The sequence below is a fragment of the Candoia aspera genome, chromosome 1 (assembly GCF_035149785.1).
Source record: "Candoia aspera isolate rCanAsp1 chromosome 1, rCanAsp1.hap2, whole genome shotgun sequence".
Classification (NCBI taxonomy): domain Eukaryota; kingdom Metazoa; phylum Chordata; class Lepidosauria; order Squamata; family Boidae; genus Candoia; species Candoia aspera.
Genome location: NC_086153.1, coordinates 129,987,224 through 130,001,662, shown reverse-complemented (window position 1 = coordinate 130,001,662; position 14,439 = coordinate 129,987,224). Strand labels below are relative to the sequence as shown.

The 14,439-nt window shown below is 37.7% G+C and overlaps 1 protein-coding gene across 1 annotated transcript; it reads right to left on the bottom strand.

The window, feature by feature from the left end:
• Positions 1 to 1,363: 1,363 nt before the first annotated feature.
• GCM1 (glial cells missing transcription factor 1) lies at positions 1,364 to 13,491 on the bottom strand. Its single transcript, XM_063298320.1, has 5 exons — positions 13,390 to 13,491; positions 11,491 to 11,743; positions 5,513 to 5,625; positions 3,961 to 4,080; positions 1,364 to 2,110 (listed from the first exon to the last, which is right to left on the bottom strand). Exons 1-5 carry the CDS (start codon positions 13,489 to 13,491, stop codon positions 1,364 to 1,366), a joined length of 1,335 nt encoding a protein of 444 aa, XP_063154390.1.
• Between the last annotated feature and the right edge of the window lie 948 nt (positions 13,492 to 14,439).

Sequence of the window (14,439 nt, the reverse complement as noted above, 5' to 3'; positions counted from 1 at the left end):
GACCCTAAGCAGATCATTAATGCTCACTCAAACCACCTGCACTACAAAATGAAGAGCAAACAAGACAACTGAAACATGATGTATATTGCCCTCCCCCACGCCCTTCCCTGCAGCCATTACAAGAGGTGGGAATGTGGTAAATGTGGATACCTAAAATAATTTCAGCCATTAAAAAGGAATTGCCAGTGATGGGATACATTTCCATCACACCAAGATCTTTGGTTTCTTAAAATCTTTGGCTTCTTCCAACATCTGACTTAAGGTCACCATAAGTACTAACACTGTAATTTCTCACCACTCCTTATTTTAGTAGTAGATTTGATAGTACTTTAGTAAAATGTCTACCCATCCCATTAAGTAAATGTTGGATAATAACTGCATTGGCTTACAAGGCTTTATGAGTTGCTACCTGTTGAGCAGTTGACCCCAAATAATGGAAGAAGGAAAGCTGTTGCACAAGACAAAAGGATAAGTGTGGTGATTCAAGGACTGTAGCCTCCTCCAGGGTGTAAAATGTTGAAAGCCTGCCAATGTATCTTACAAATATACAGGCTGATTTGACCATGTTTTGTCTCTGCCAACTTTTTAGTTTCCACTTTCCAAGCAAAGGAACAATCTCCTACTGTGTACAAAGAATGACCCACTTCCAAATGAGCATTTTTAAAATCATTTGGTCTGTATCAAGACAGTTCTTCATGTGTGATATTCAGAAGTCATTATGGCAATTTCATAGACAATCCACAAATTATAGTGTAAAAATATCCTTTAAGTCATAATGCCATGTTTTATCTCTAATTTGTATTTTTTGTTTTTTAGATGACAATGAACATCAGCATTTGGAATTCCAGAATATTTAAAATGCCATTTTGAAATTAGGTTGTGTCTTGCCTCTGAAAGCAAAAAGTGAAAACATGGCAAGTTAGTGAATGGTGTATACTGAGGACAGTCTACTTGCAAATGATCATTCTGTATAAAATTAGTTCTATATTTTTATTAAAAATTATTTCTCATTCTGAGAAAAATCAGAGGAAAAAACAGCTTTAAAAAGCGGTGGATACACAAATGGGTGAAGCACCTGGGCTCACAGTATGCAGAGGAGTGGGTCAAATCAGTGGTACTCTCAATCCATACTTTCACAATTTACCTACTAGTGCAGGCAGAATATAGCCAATTTATTTGCCATGAAATACTTGACACAAATTGCTTCACAAATTACAAAACAAAGCCAGAAATGCAGCAACAAAATGCAAAAGAAGACCCATATTTGGATGTATCTTAACCTATACCCAGAAGCAAGTAGCAATACAATGTTCGCAATAGTGGAGAATCTATCTCACTACTTGGGGGACATGATAAAATGGCTTCACCGTAAAGGAAAGAAGTGAAAAAACTTCTCATAATTGCAGTGGTCAAGATTTGTATACTTTCTGTCTTCCTCAGGGGGCCACTCATTCTCTTTTACAGGCAAGGAATTCTGGTAATAGTGATGGGCAGGGTCTCCAATGATGCAAGGATCTTCTGGAGGCAGTTGGCAACAGGAGGAAGGGACATGGCTGCTGTTACAGAACAGGGGTGTTTTGATTTCATACATATCTTCCCCAAGTATATTTCCAGTAGATCTGAATGAGTGGTAACCAACCTTCACTGAGGATTCCCACCTACTAGGAACATGCTGGGGACTCAGATCAATTGTATTAAAGGAAGACAGTGTCTCACAGGGTAGACCTGCAAGAAATGTAGTAGAGCCACTGCCGTATTTCACTGATGGAAGATGTCTTCCTAGGCCAAAGTTTCTATTCCAGCTTTCTGGTTCCCCGTATTCAGAATAGTCAGATGCTAACAATTCCACTGGGTCTCCATAATCATATTCACTGCTTCCAATTGGCTTGTACTTGTCCAAGTATTTGCTGCAGCCTAGGTCTTGCGTGTGCTCTATTAGATAGGGTGCTTTTGCAGAACTGAAGCCTTTGGCAAAGGTCAAACACTTATTTAGTTCTTGAGACGGGTTCTCTCTGAAATATCCACTGAAGTTACTCTGTGATATTTGGTCTTCATGTTTGGGAACAATTAATAGTAAAGTATCATCACTTTGCATCTCTCCTGTCAGGGACTTAAAAAGATCCATCATAATATAATTCAGCTATCATAAAGATCCATTAATTCTCAAAGCAAATCTATAGTTGAACTCCAAAAGCTGGATGTTTGCTTAGATTATCATGTGAAGTCTCCCTGCTCCTTGGACTTCTCTGCCTCTTTAATGATCTAAGTTACTGTGAGAATTAGTTTTCACATAGTCAGTGAAAACTCAGATAAGAGCAAGTCTGACAGTTGTGAAAAGAGAGGCCACATGGAACCAAGCCGACCTGCCTCAAAGAGGGAGTCAGGTACTCCATTAGGAAGGGCAAGACATAAAACTCAATGTGGAAGACTGAACTTTGTCATATTTAAATAAGAGCAGTTTGTGAATAACTGCAGTTGCTGAAATGCTTTTGGTATGGGCTTTCAACATTCTGCAATAAAATATTTGCCTTGGTTCTTGGATTTCCTTATGAGCTTATCTAAGTGGTTTCAACCCAGCCTCCAGATGAAGCAGGACAGTTACAAAAGAGTTGTTAGAATAGGTGGCATATAAATGTGTGTGAATCAATCAGTAAGTCAATTGATCGATCAATGCTGCAGTAAGAGCAGAAGCCATGGGTGGCAAAGTTTCCGTCAGGCTATAGACCAGTAGCATAACTCTCTTCCTCGATATCCTAATTCACCCTGAAAATAATGCACATAGCCTTGTATCTGTGGGAATGTTAGTCACTCTAACCATGCAAATAGTGCACTGTTAACTGTATTATTTACTAAATACCTTTGTTTGGGTTAGAGTAGTGGTTTTTCTTTAAAAATCTCAGTTACTGATTTTGCAATTCTGCAGTTTTAGAAAATGTGTATATCATTTTAATTATCTCTCACTGTTGTGCACATCTTTACAATTAGTCCTCTTAGTAGAAATAAGACACACCAGATCACTCTCCTCGAGACTTCCCTTGTGAAGCCATTTTATGGATAGCACATTCTGCACAGCCCTTCCTTTCCAAAGCTGAAAAGCAACGTGACATCCCAAGGAAAATGTTGTAATGTATTACCAGTTCTATTTTTATCTCCCAAATATATTCTATCCACCACTCTCCTGAGCCATAACATTGGGGTGCTGTGTTTTTCTTCCCTTTTTTTTTTGTCTGAAGTCAGTGTCCTCACTTGGTGTCTGATCACATAACTGGCACCCATCCTCTTGCTTTTCTTTCACTCCAGGTCTGTTGCAACATGACTCAAAAAAGCCTTTGTAAGTCAGAAATTACCAACCACTTTCATGAAGCCTTTGGCCCAATCCACTAATTCTCTTATGTATTGCTGTGCTTTTGAACTTTTCTACTCTAGAGTAAGCACACAATGACTCAGTCATAACTAACTCAATAATAACTTTATATTACAGGAAAGTCTCCTTTGAGCTGAGCTTGACTCCTGATGATTCCATGTAAATGTCCTTTTGGGTTTCTTGGAAATAATATGGAAGTGGTTGGCCATTGCCTCCTTCCAGAATGGCTTTTTGACTTTCCAGTTGATAGTTCTGGTATTTTCTAGTGGTCTCCAATGCAAGTACTAACTAGGTGTGACTTTGGGGTTTTTTTTAGATCAGCCAAAGTTGACTAAGTGCTGCCTCTTAGCTTGACTTATCTGTGAGTTATTACAATATAAAGAAATGGTTGCCACTTCTTGTCAGTTGATTGCCACCAAGTGAACCATCCCAATTGGGGATACAACTCTAGGGAGGGAAAATTGTGCTCAGGCTATACTAATACTGAACCCTCAACCAATACTCCGTACTGCTGAGTCCGTGCAGTATGCTCAGCTTCAGGAACTCCGTCTGTGATAATAGTAGGCATTTGGGTATTGGATTCGATGAAAAATTACCTCCATCTCTCTGCTCCTCTTCAGTCTTGGAGAAGTTGAAATATATGCTTTTTGCATTGACCTTCTTGCTTCTGCTTCCAGTTTTGTTTCTGGTCTTGGGTGATCATGAGCTCCCTTTGACTTAACAAATAAATGAAGAGAGGCATAGTAACATAAAGAAAAAAAAACCATTTACAGCACAATGCATACTAGTGAAAGGGATGTAAATGCCAAAATGGCCTGAGTGCACTAAACTAAATGATCCACAAATTGTTTGTCAAACCGCTCCAGTTCTTGATTTTATTTACTTAATTGAAAGCACACTTTCCTGATATAGATCAACTTCACCATATGTGGGGAGGAAGAAATCACATCCTTCTACCAGCCTGTTTGTTTACATGGGTTAAAAAAACTATTAAAATCCATGGAGTTTTTAAAATTACACAGAGACCGTGAGTTATTTTTAAATAAAGGATTAGACTTCCCCCTCTCTATTCTTGGTGGACTTGATCTAGACCAGCCTACTGTTTCTTTGTAATTAATTAATACAATCAGAAATTAGATAGGACAATATACTTGGGTACTATTTCATTCAACAATATATCTAGCTGTATTTCTTCCAAGAATATATACAATTTTAGATTCCGGGCTCATGTTGGAAAGAAGTCTCCTGTCCTATCAGATATGCCTAAGCATCAAATCATGTTTAAAACACGAGCAGCCTATGCCAATTTAGCATCTTCTACCTTCTAGAACTACAACTCCTAGAAATCCCAATCATTATGCTCCACCCAGCTGGCTTGGAATTCTGGGGCTTGCAGTCTCAAAGTTGGGGAAAATTGTTATGGAAGAAATCTGGTTTCATGAACTCACTGCAAATCAATATAGTAAGCTCAATAAAGGGTGCAAAGTGGTATGTGGTTTTTATGTGGTTGAATTTTAATGTAAGTTTCTGATATTTCATCCCAGGAGAAATGAGCAAATCTTTGTTTTCCTTGATGATTTATAGATGGAAATGGGGACCCAAAGAATTTTCTGTGCCTACCATTTAACCCAATGGGATTTTACTTTAATAATTAAGGAATGATTGGGCTCTAATTAATTTAATTGGGGCACACTCTGGTCATGTCTATTCAGATCAGGGAACAAAGGTAGAAGTTTAGAAGCATTTCTGGATTTAACTGAGGGTATTGTGCCTAGCCTTGCATCATTTCTTTCAACAACCTTTTGGCAGTTGCTGGTATGACCCAACCTGCATAAGATTGGCCTCAAATTAGAAAGCCTTCTTGGATCCCCAGTGTGAGAACATAAGGCCAAAAATCCGCTGCCTTAAGAACATCCTGATGGGCAAAAACCTGATTAGTCCACATCCTGTGTTCCACGGTGGCCAACCAGATGAATATTGGAAGCTTTCAAGCAGAACCCAAAGGGTATAGTGCTCTTCCACTCTTGTTCCTACCAGGGTTTTGGGGTCCCCTTTCAATATTATGCATTGCTTATCATCAAAATATAATCAATCTATGAGAACTATCTTGCTCTTAATAAATTAAATATTTGTTTTGTTTTTACTAACCTGAAAAAATATGAACCGTCCTTCATGTCTCCAGAAGTTTGTTACAGGATATCCACCATGGCCTCGACATGGAATAAGTTTCAAAGGTCCATTACAATTAGGACATGGTTTCCCTGTAGTAAATGTACCACTAAATATTGGCATTCAAAACATAGTGTAAGATTAATTCTGTCTTCAGGTCATATAGTTGTAATCATCATGATGATAATCTAGGAATCATAATTTAGTACAGACTTCCCAAACCTGGATCCCCTCCAGATGTGTGGACTACAGTCCCAGAATTTTCAGCAGTGGCTACACCCAGCAGTGAGGGAATCTGGTAGTTGAAACTTGCATATCTGGAGGAGGCTTTTATAAGAAGAAAACTAAGTGTAATTAGAAATGGTCATTATCCATCGCAAAAGATTAACCTTTTCTGATCCAGACTGGAAGCATATTTATTTGGTAGCGTGTGCCATTCATTTCAATGACATTCTTTTTCAAGGGTATGTCATTGACTTGTACATACATAGAGTGTTTTCACATGTACAGAGGCCTTTCTGATTTTCATATACCATAGAATACATTTCAGAACATCTCCTAAACTTCAGGAGCAGTTTTTCATGTATGCAAGGGATTGGATTAAAAGAAGTCCACAGGTGGCCCTTGAATTTTAACAAATGTGTAGAAGTAACCCCACTGAGACAAATGGAATTACTTCTATTAACGTCCATTGTTCTGTTCACTAAATATTGTTTTCAAGTTCAAAATGGAATTAAAACAGAAACTAACAGTTTGTAGAAGGTGAATAAGTTATAAGCAGAACTGGTTATAACTTATTGGTTATAAGGAGAATTGCAGGAGTACACATTAAACCCAAAGTTGTTCACTTTTGTTTATAAATCCTAAATATTTTTCCCTGAAAAAAAGGGTGTTCCAGCCATACAAACTATAGATTTTGTGTTCCAGAATTCAGCCTTATGCCCATTTAGCAGGGAATGTCCTATTGAGCTCAGGAGGACTTTTCTTTTGAAAAAGCATGCATAGGATAGGATTGTGTGTTTGTTTATAAAACTGTAACTTTTGCTATTCTACTATTAGAGGAATGCATTCCTTCCTAATCATAATAGGTATACATTCATTAAGTTAAGGACCTATCCATGATTTCTTAACACAATCCTAATTATGTTTACACAGAAAGAAACCTCTTTGAAATAAATGGGCATACAATTGCAGCCTCAATTAACTTAATATTACTGTTCAGATTTTTTTTCAAGTAAATATCTTTAACAAAGCATCCATTTATAGCGTTCCAAAATTGCCTCAAGTTGTTTTGTAAAAGAACATAGTAGCTGAAAACTATACGTATTTTATCTGACTTTCTCTACTGCTGCAATATTTTTACAACACTATTAACGATAAACATCAGCTTGTATAGGTATGCTTTACATTACTTAACATTTTTTAAATAGTTTTCAAATATAATAGCAAAGCATATACCACATCTATAAAGAGAAATGGGGAGAGGGAAGGAGATTAGTTAATTAGGTGCCATTGAGTCAGACTCAAATCCTGGAGACTAGAGGAACAAAGGTAGACCCAGCAACAATCTGTGGTACTTCCAAGAAGATTCTAGTATTTTTTTCTATCCCATCCATCCACTTCATCTCTTGACTTTCCTGCCTTCTACATTCTCCAACCTTGCCAAGTATGGGCCATCATCTGTTAGCACCAGATACCCAAAATATGTGATTTTCTGTTTGCTGATCATTGTCTCAAGCAAGCAGTCAGTCAGTTTTATCGTGTCCAGGACCAATGAGTTCTTCTTGCAGTCCATAGCACTCTTAGTAACCATCTCCACACCCATAGTTCAAAGGTATCTGTCTTCTTTCTCTCATTCTTTTTTAATGTCCAGCTTTCATAGCCATGTTACCTCTGGAAAGACCATTGCCACAGCTATTCTCATCTTTGTTGTCATAGAAATATCATTCATGATCTTGTCCCAGGTGTTATCTGCACTGACTAGTTGTCCTCTCACCAGAATGGGCCAGCAACCATTTTTGGAGGGCAGGAATGGATGACATCACTCTGTACACATCCCCCTCCCATCACAACTGTGAATTCTGGGCACATTTTCTTGCTGCAATTTTGAAGTGTTTTTCCCCCCTTTATGTTGCCTTGCATACTCCTGTCCATTTTGACCGATCTACTTTACGTTATTACAGGCTAACCGGAGCAGTTCATTGACGACTTCCAGAGGCAGAAACAACACCTAAAGTAAGTCAGTGGCTACCATAGCGTCTAATGCCTTCTAGAACTGCTTTTATCATGTGTGCTATAATATCACTTGAGTAATAACATTTGCCTTGTAAATTGAAGATAGCAGCAGATTTTTTTTCTTAATCACTTTTTCTTTCTGTGTAGGTGAAACAATCACTTCTATTTAAGTCATTGCAAAACCATGAAATGGTGCATCACTGGATTTATTTTTAAAAAGTCCGTGGAAAAGTAGGAAATTCAAGGAATGAAAAATAAGAATTAATTCTCCCAGGTTTTAATCCAGGAATCTTCTACTTACAAAGGAAGTGTTATAACCATTGTGATACTCTAGCATTCATAATAAAGGTAGTAGAAGATACGAGAGACCAGCAGGGCAGTAAGAAAGGGATTTTTATTTTCAAACGAGTTGGTATGCCTTGATGCTTTAACTGTGCGTATATTTTCAGTTTAACTGTGTGTTAGTGTATATGTATACATATGTATTCATGGATATGTACACACACATGCATGCATACACACACCCACCCACACGCACACACAATACACATACTCATATAAAAGTATATTTATCTAGGAATACCCACAGTACCCACCCAGGGAAGGAAAATGATTGGCCACAGTTTTTCTGTAACAGAAAGGTGGGAAGGCACAGCAGCAAGCGAATTGTCCAATGGGAAATCATAACTTGCTGTCCAGACTGAATACATTGCAAGATATTGCCACAGGGCCTCCATCAGGTAGAATATCATTAAACTGGCTTATTGTTAAGCTACTGTCAGTGCAGGAGAGGAGCGGAGTGTAGATATGCCCTAAATGTGTTATTGCCTTCCTTCCTGTGATTCATCCCCTTGTAACGCACATCCTTGTTAGCTATATGATTTCATGTCCCACTTCTTTTTCTGAAACCTGCCTGTTCATGTGGCATTTTTCTCCCCTTGCATGATTGTGTCTTCGTGTGAGCCACTCAGGGTTATAGTACATAAGATGGGCAACCATATAAGTCTTCTAAATACATTATATTTAAAATGTATATATAATTTTATATATGAATGTATATAGCAATTTATGTATGAATTTATTTATATATTTATTCATTCTATAGTCCTGTTTGTGAAGGCTTTCAGTATAATCTTTCCAACTCCCTGGAACCTCATTTTCTTTGATTAGATCTCTGCTGTGATTATTCTTGAGTCCTACCTTAGCTGTAAATGACTTTTTGGTCATCTTAAAAATTGCTCTCGTTATCTTTTCCCTGTTACATCTTCTATTTGTTGATTTTCTTCATTGAGAGATCTTTTCTTGACCTTTTTGGTTTGACATTGAGAGTCTGCATTCAGCCATGGTGCATCTGTCTTGCTGCCCAAGGCTTTCATCCTCCATCTTTCTTTGTCTGTCATGATAACTTGTCTTGACAATTACTTTACTCATTTCTTCCTTGAAATACTTTTCTGCATTGTTTTTCATAGTATCTTTTTCTTTCTCATAGCTGTTCAGGTTCTCTTTCCCATAAGCTAAGAATGGTGAATGTGTTCACCTGGATCTTATGTTCTGCCTAGAGGTCCTTCAGTTCAAATGTTGCTGACACCATCTATTCCATTTAATTTTCTAAGTTTCACCAATATGTGGATTCTTATATTTAAAACAAGTATATGGAGTATAGATATATGGAATACACATGGCAGCTCTTGTTATTTAGAACCTACATGAATCCCACAAACATCCTTAAAAAATAAAAATGGGAGATGGTGACTGCACAACACAGCTTTGTTTGAAAGGATGTCCATCTGGTCTAAAAATGAAAGAGAGGGAGGGAGGGAGAGAGGAATCTTGCCAGTATACCCTTTGGTCAGGGTACACAGTGCATGCAGTCACTCTGTGAATGTGCCAGCCTCTCTCATGACAGCTGGTCTGTGAAAACAACCCCAACATGCTCTTACATTTCAAATGAGTACACTTATCCAAAAGAGTTGCCTACCCTTGGGCTAATTGTTTAAATAGAAGGATGTTTCCAGTCCATTGGATAATAGGACTTGGAGAGTTGATATCTCATGGAATCATCAGCAGAATAGTTTGGACATCTTTCTCATTCCCACTCTTTCATGAGGCGGACCAAAGCAAATATCAAAAGAATAACAATAGCCCCCAAAAAGTGTTTTGAAGAAAACAATGACTCATGAATTCTCTTAGCCCCATTCCCTTTTAGTAGAATGTGTTAATAGGGGAAAAATGTGTTAATAAGGGAAAAATCTTCCACCATTAACATGTCTTTGAATATCTTCAAGTGGCCATATCTCCAATATGTGTCAGGAAACTTTATGAAATTCCTTGTTAGGGTTCTTACCATCTTCTCACCCTTAAGGGTTTTCCTTGAAGTAATAGGGCAAACGTGTAATTGTTTAAATTATGGGATCACATTTCTTAATTTTCTCTGGTGCATTTAGATCTTCTTCATGAGGCTATTTTAGAACTTCACCAAGTATAGCAATGGGCATCTTACAACTCAGAAGAAACAGAGAGGAGCACTGACTTCTTCTGATTTCTAAAGCTAATCTGCACATAGTGAAAGAACGGGGTTTCTCCTGCTCTTCTGATATTTATTTATCTTTAATTTTATTTATTTACTATTTTGGTAATCTGCTCCAATCTGTAGCCTTTGGGAAGCAAACAACAGAGTAATAATAATACTAAGATTTTTCTAAGAAAAAAAAACCAACTAAACCCATATTAAAGAAGAAAAAAATTATCCCAAGATGTATGCCCTAAAACCATCAGTTGATTGAAAAGCATAGCAAAAGAGAATTTTTAAAACTGCCTTGTGAACACTAGAGGAAGAGGCTGCATGAACTTCTGAGGTTAATGACTTTTACCACATGGGTCAACAAAAGACTTGCCCTCTTGTCTGTGTCCCCCTGATCTCCCCTGAGGGGAAAGACAAAGCTCCTTTCAGGATATCCTCACTAGACTTTGATCCCCAAATTCACCGGTCGGCAACCACTGTGGAAAGTCCTTCATTGTCACCTTAAAAAATCTTTGTTATCTCTTGATGTGGCAGGCCATACTTACATTTTGGATACTTCTGTTTCCCCTGCCAAAATTGGCTGATTTTGAGCCACAGAACATTGCTGGGCTGAAACAGCTGATTAAACAAAATCTATGCCTGCTGAGACTGAGTGAGCTGAGTGAGCATTGTCAGGTGACTTTCCAAGATTTGAAGCCTGAGACTCCCATGAGCTCTTGATCTCTCACAACAGATTTCCTTGCTGCTTGTCTAAGTGCAGCACTGGGTAAACCAGAGCCCTGAAATAATAGTGCTTAGGAAAAATCAAACTATATCCCTAACTTGCTAAACCCAACCCAAATACAAATAAAGAGAAATAGCAAAAGCATTGAAATTTGGGCATTTAGCAACCAGGAATTAAAATCAACGAAGACCCCACAGCACAGTGATCTACTGCTATTCAGTGCATCATCTTGAACTGAAGACTTTGTGTTATCTGTAACTGATTTCCATGGAATCTCCACTGGACTTCTGCATGAGTTTAACATTAGATTGCAGAAATAAAAAAGGGGGGGATGTCGGATTGGCTCTTGTGACTAAAGTTAGTTGGATCGCAAGTAGAAAGGATCTTATAATGGGTGCTTCCTGAGTATATTCTCTATGCAAAACAAGCCAAGTCAAGGAGTACAAGTGAACAATCTTGTCCCTTTGGTATACTTACTTTGCTGTTTCTGCCTGGCCTTGTCACATATGGCTGGTCTCAGATACAACTTCCCTCCATCCGAGACTGAGCAATCACTATCACAGACCACAACGCCAAGGCAGGATTTTTTTAATATGCGCGAGTTGTGATTGTTGGTGTTCCTCATTGCCCAGCTACTCAGGTGCCTCTGAGCATTTTTATCATCTGCGCTATAGATGTATTTTACGTAGGAATCTGGCCATTCCTGAAACCAATCTGTCTGTTTCAAATCCTGTTAGGAACCCAAAGAATGTTACACTTGAGATGAAGAAAAAAAAGTAAGACAGCTGCTTCCCTCATCCTGCAGATTTCAGAGTTTCTGATGCAGACTTAGATGATTTTGAGAGGTTTAGGCTACAAACCCAGGAAGAGGACTTGCTGGAAGACACACATAAGCAGAGAAAAAAGGTTGGAAGATATTTAGCCATTAACATGCCATCCACAGGCCCTTAACCTTTAGTAATATACAATAGGATTGGATGTTTAGAACAGGCCCATTGAAATTAATGGAAATTTAGTTAGGCCTGATGAGATAATATCTCCTTAGCTGAATTTCAGCTAAGTGGCTGAATTTCAAGGATGATTAATTAGGATTCAAGCCACAATATCTGTTTTATTTTAATGTTGTGAGATGGAGGTACAAGAACAAAAGTAAGTTTTAAGCTGTCTTATTTTTGTTTTTATATGTTACTGACTTCTGTATTTAATTCATACGTTATTACTTGCTGACCTCAGGCCCATTAAATATTAAGATGCCTAAGAATTGGGGGTTGGACTAGAAGACCTCCAAGGTCCCTTCCAACCCTATGAGTCTATGATTCTATGAATGACAGAACTATGTTAATTATATTCTCCAATAGGAATATGTTAATTGCATTCCATATTCAAGGCTTACCAAATATATTTGACTGTTTTCTTGCAAGATATGGTTTTAATCCATGTGTGTATAGTGGTAAATGCCAGTTCATGCGGCATTTTTCCTCAGAAAAATCACCCATTAGTTTGTGGCTATTAGTTTGGTTTTAATAATAAAGTGTAAAAGAACTGTTACCATCTTAGCGTTTCAGGAAAGTGCCTTGTGGAATGTGATCAAAGAAGAGAAAAAATATGTTGCAATAATACAGCAACAATTGATGCGATGAGAATGCAAGCTACCAAGCCCATTTTGACCAATTTAATATGGTCTCACCAGTATTCTGTGAATTCTGTGCACCTCTCAGTAAAATCAGTGTCAAAACTCCCAGTAAGTTTCAGAAGTTTCAAATGGAATTTTGACTTATGTTTTAGTGCTATGTTTTGAATGATAATGTTGCCAATGGATTGGGTGTAGACTCAGTAGACCAATGCAGATTTAAATAAAATAGTACAATCCTATACATATCTACACAGAAATTAATTACACTTAGTTCATGAATCAGTCCTTTGACTGGGTCACACTTAAGACTAAATCATGGTTTCCTTAGCCTTGTTTAATGTGAGTCCAGCCACAATGTTAGTCTCAGGGCAGAAAACCATGTTCCCCAATAAAGTCAAGTCTGCTTTGAGTCAAGCTACTGATTTCTAGACATATCCATGCAATTTTCTTGACAACAGAATGGAAGTGGTTTGCTGTTGCCTTCTCTGAAGATGTTTTCAATTTTTAACCTATAGCCCTGGGAGTCTCCCATCCAACTACCAAGCCCGTCCAACCCTACTTAACATCCAGGCACAGGTAAGATCAGCCTGGTGCTGCCACCTGCTGATGCATGTAGTATTATATGGAATGATACTAATAAATAGTAATAATAATGACTAAAAATAGAACATGTTTCTGCAAAAGTTAATATGGAGAAAATAATTCTGTTTGTATAAAATAAGCATTACAGTATAGCCACCTACCTTGGGAAGCTTGATGTCATTAATATCCCAGCTGACTACTTCCTCATTTTTAGAAGCCAAGTCTTCTTGTTCCGTGCTACCATCTTCAGCAGCTTTCAGCATGTTAGAATTTGTCCCTGGACTTAACAAGAACAGTCTCCACTGTCAGTTTTTGAAGGGGTATGGCAGTCCCAGCTAGCAAGCAGTTTAGAACCAGGAAGCAATTTCCTGAAGCTAAATCATAGGTTGCTCATTAAAGATAAAATCAGTATTCTTTTGCTAGAAAAACCCGTTCCATTAAAAGTTTTGCAAGCAGCAAAGACAATGAAAACTATAGCTTCCAGACAGGAGTGTGGCCTTTGGGACATGGCATTAGCAGAGGTCTATAACAGAAGTCCTTTTCATTGTTCTAGAAGTTAAGGAATCAGAACTCTCACTTATTTTCTATCAGTTAAATTCACTAAAACAATGTGCCTTAAGACATAGTTGTTCTGTTTGTGAGGTTGAAAAAAATGTTGAAAGAGTTATAGCAGCTCTTGTTTCCTCCCTTGGACCCCACACATTTCTTAGCTAATGGTAAAACATATAAGATTGAGCAGGGGACTTGTGTTCAAGATTTTCCACCATTTCTATTTTTAGTTAAAGGTAATCATGGGTGCTCCTCAATTGGTCTGGGGTTGTGGCAGTGGGAGATGGAAACTGCTGCTCCCTTCCTTCATCTATGGAAAGTGTGTGTGTGTGTGTTTAATTGACAGAGTGTTTAAAAAGCTATAATGTCTTCAATTGTCTTGTGGAATGTAAAAGACCTCAGAGCAAACATATTTACAAATTTAAGCAATTTTCAAATGCAAAATGTACTGGATAATTCAACATCCACAATTTTATTTACATTAAATGAAAGAGTATTGTTAAAGTGGATATTAGTTATTTGCAAAATGTTGCAACAAAGACTTGCATACCCCATCAAGAGTGATGGATTTTTAGTACCACGTTATTTTTAATTTTAAGTGTGTTTCTTATGATCTTAAGATGAAATTAATTCAACATTTTTTCATGTTTACTGGACATGTC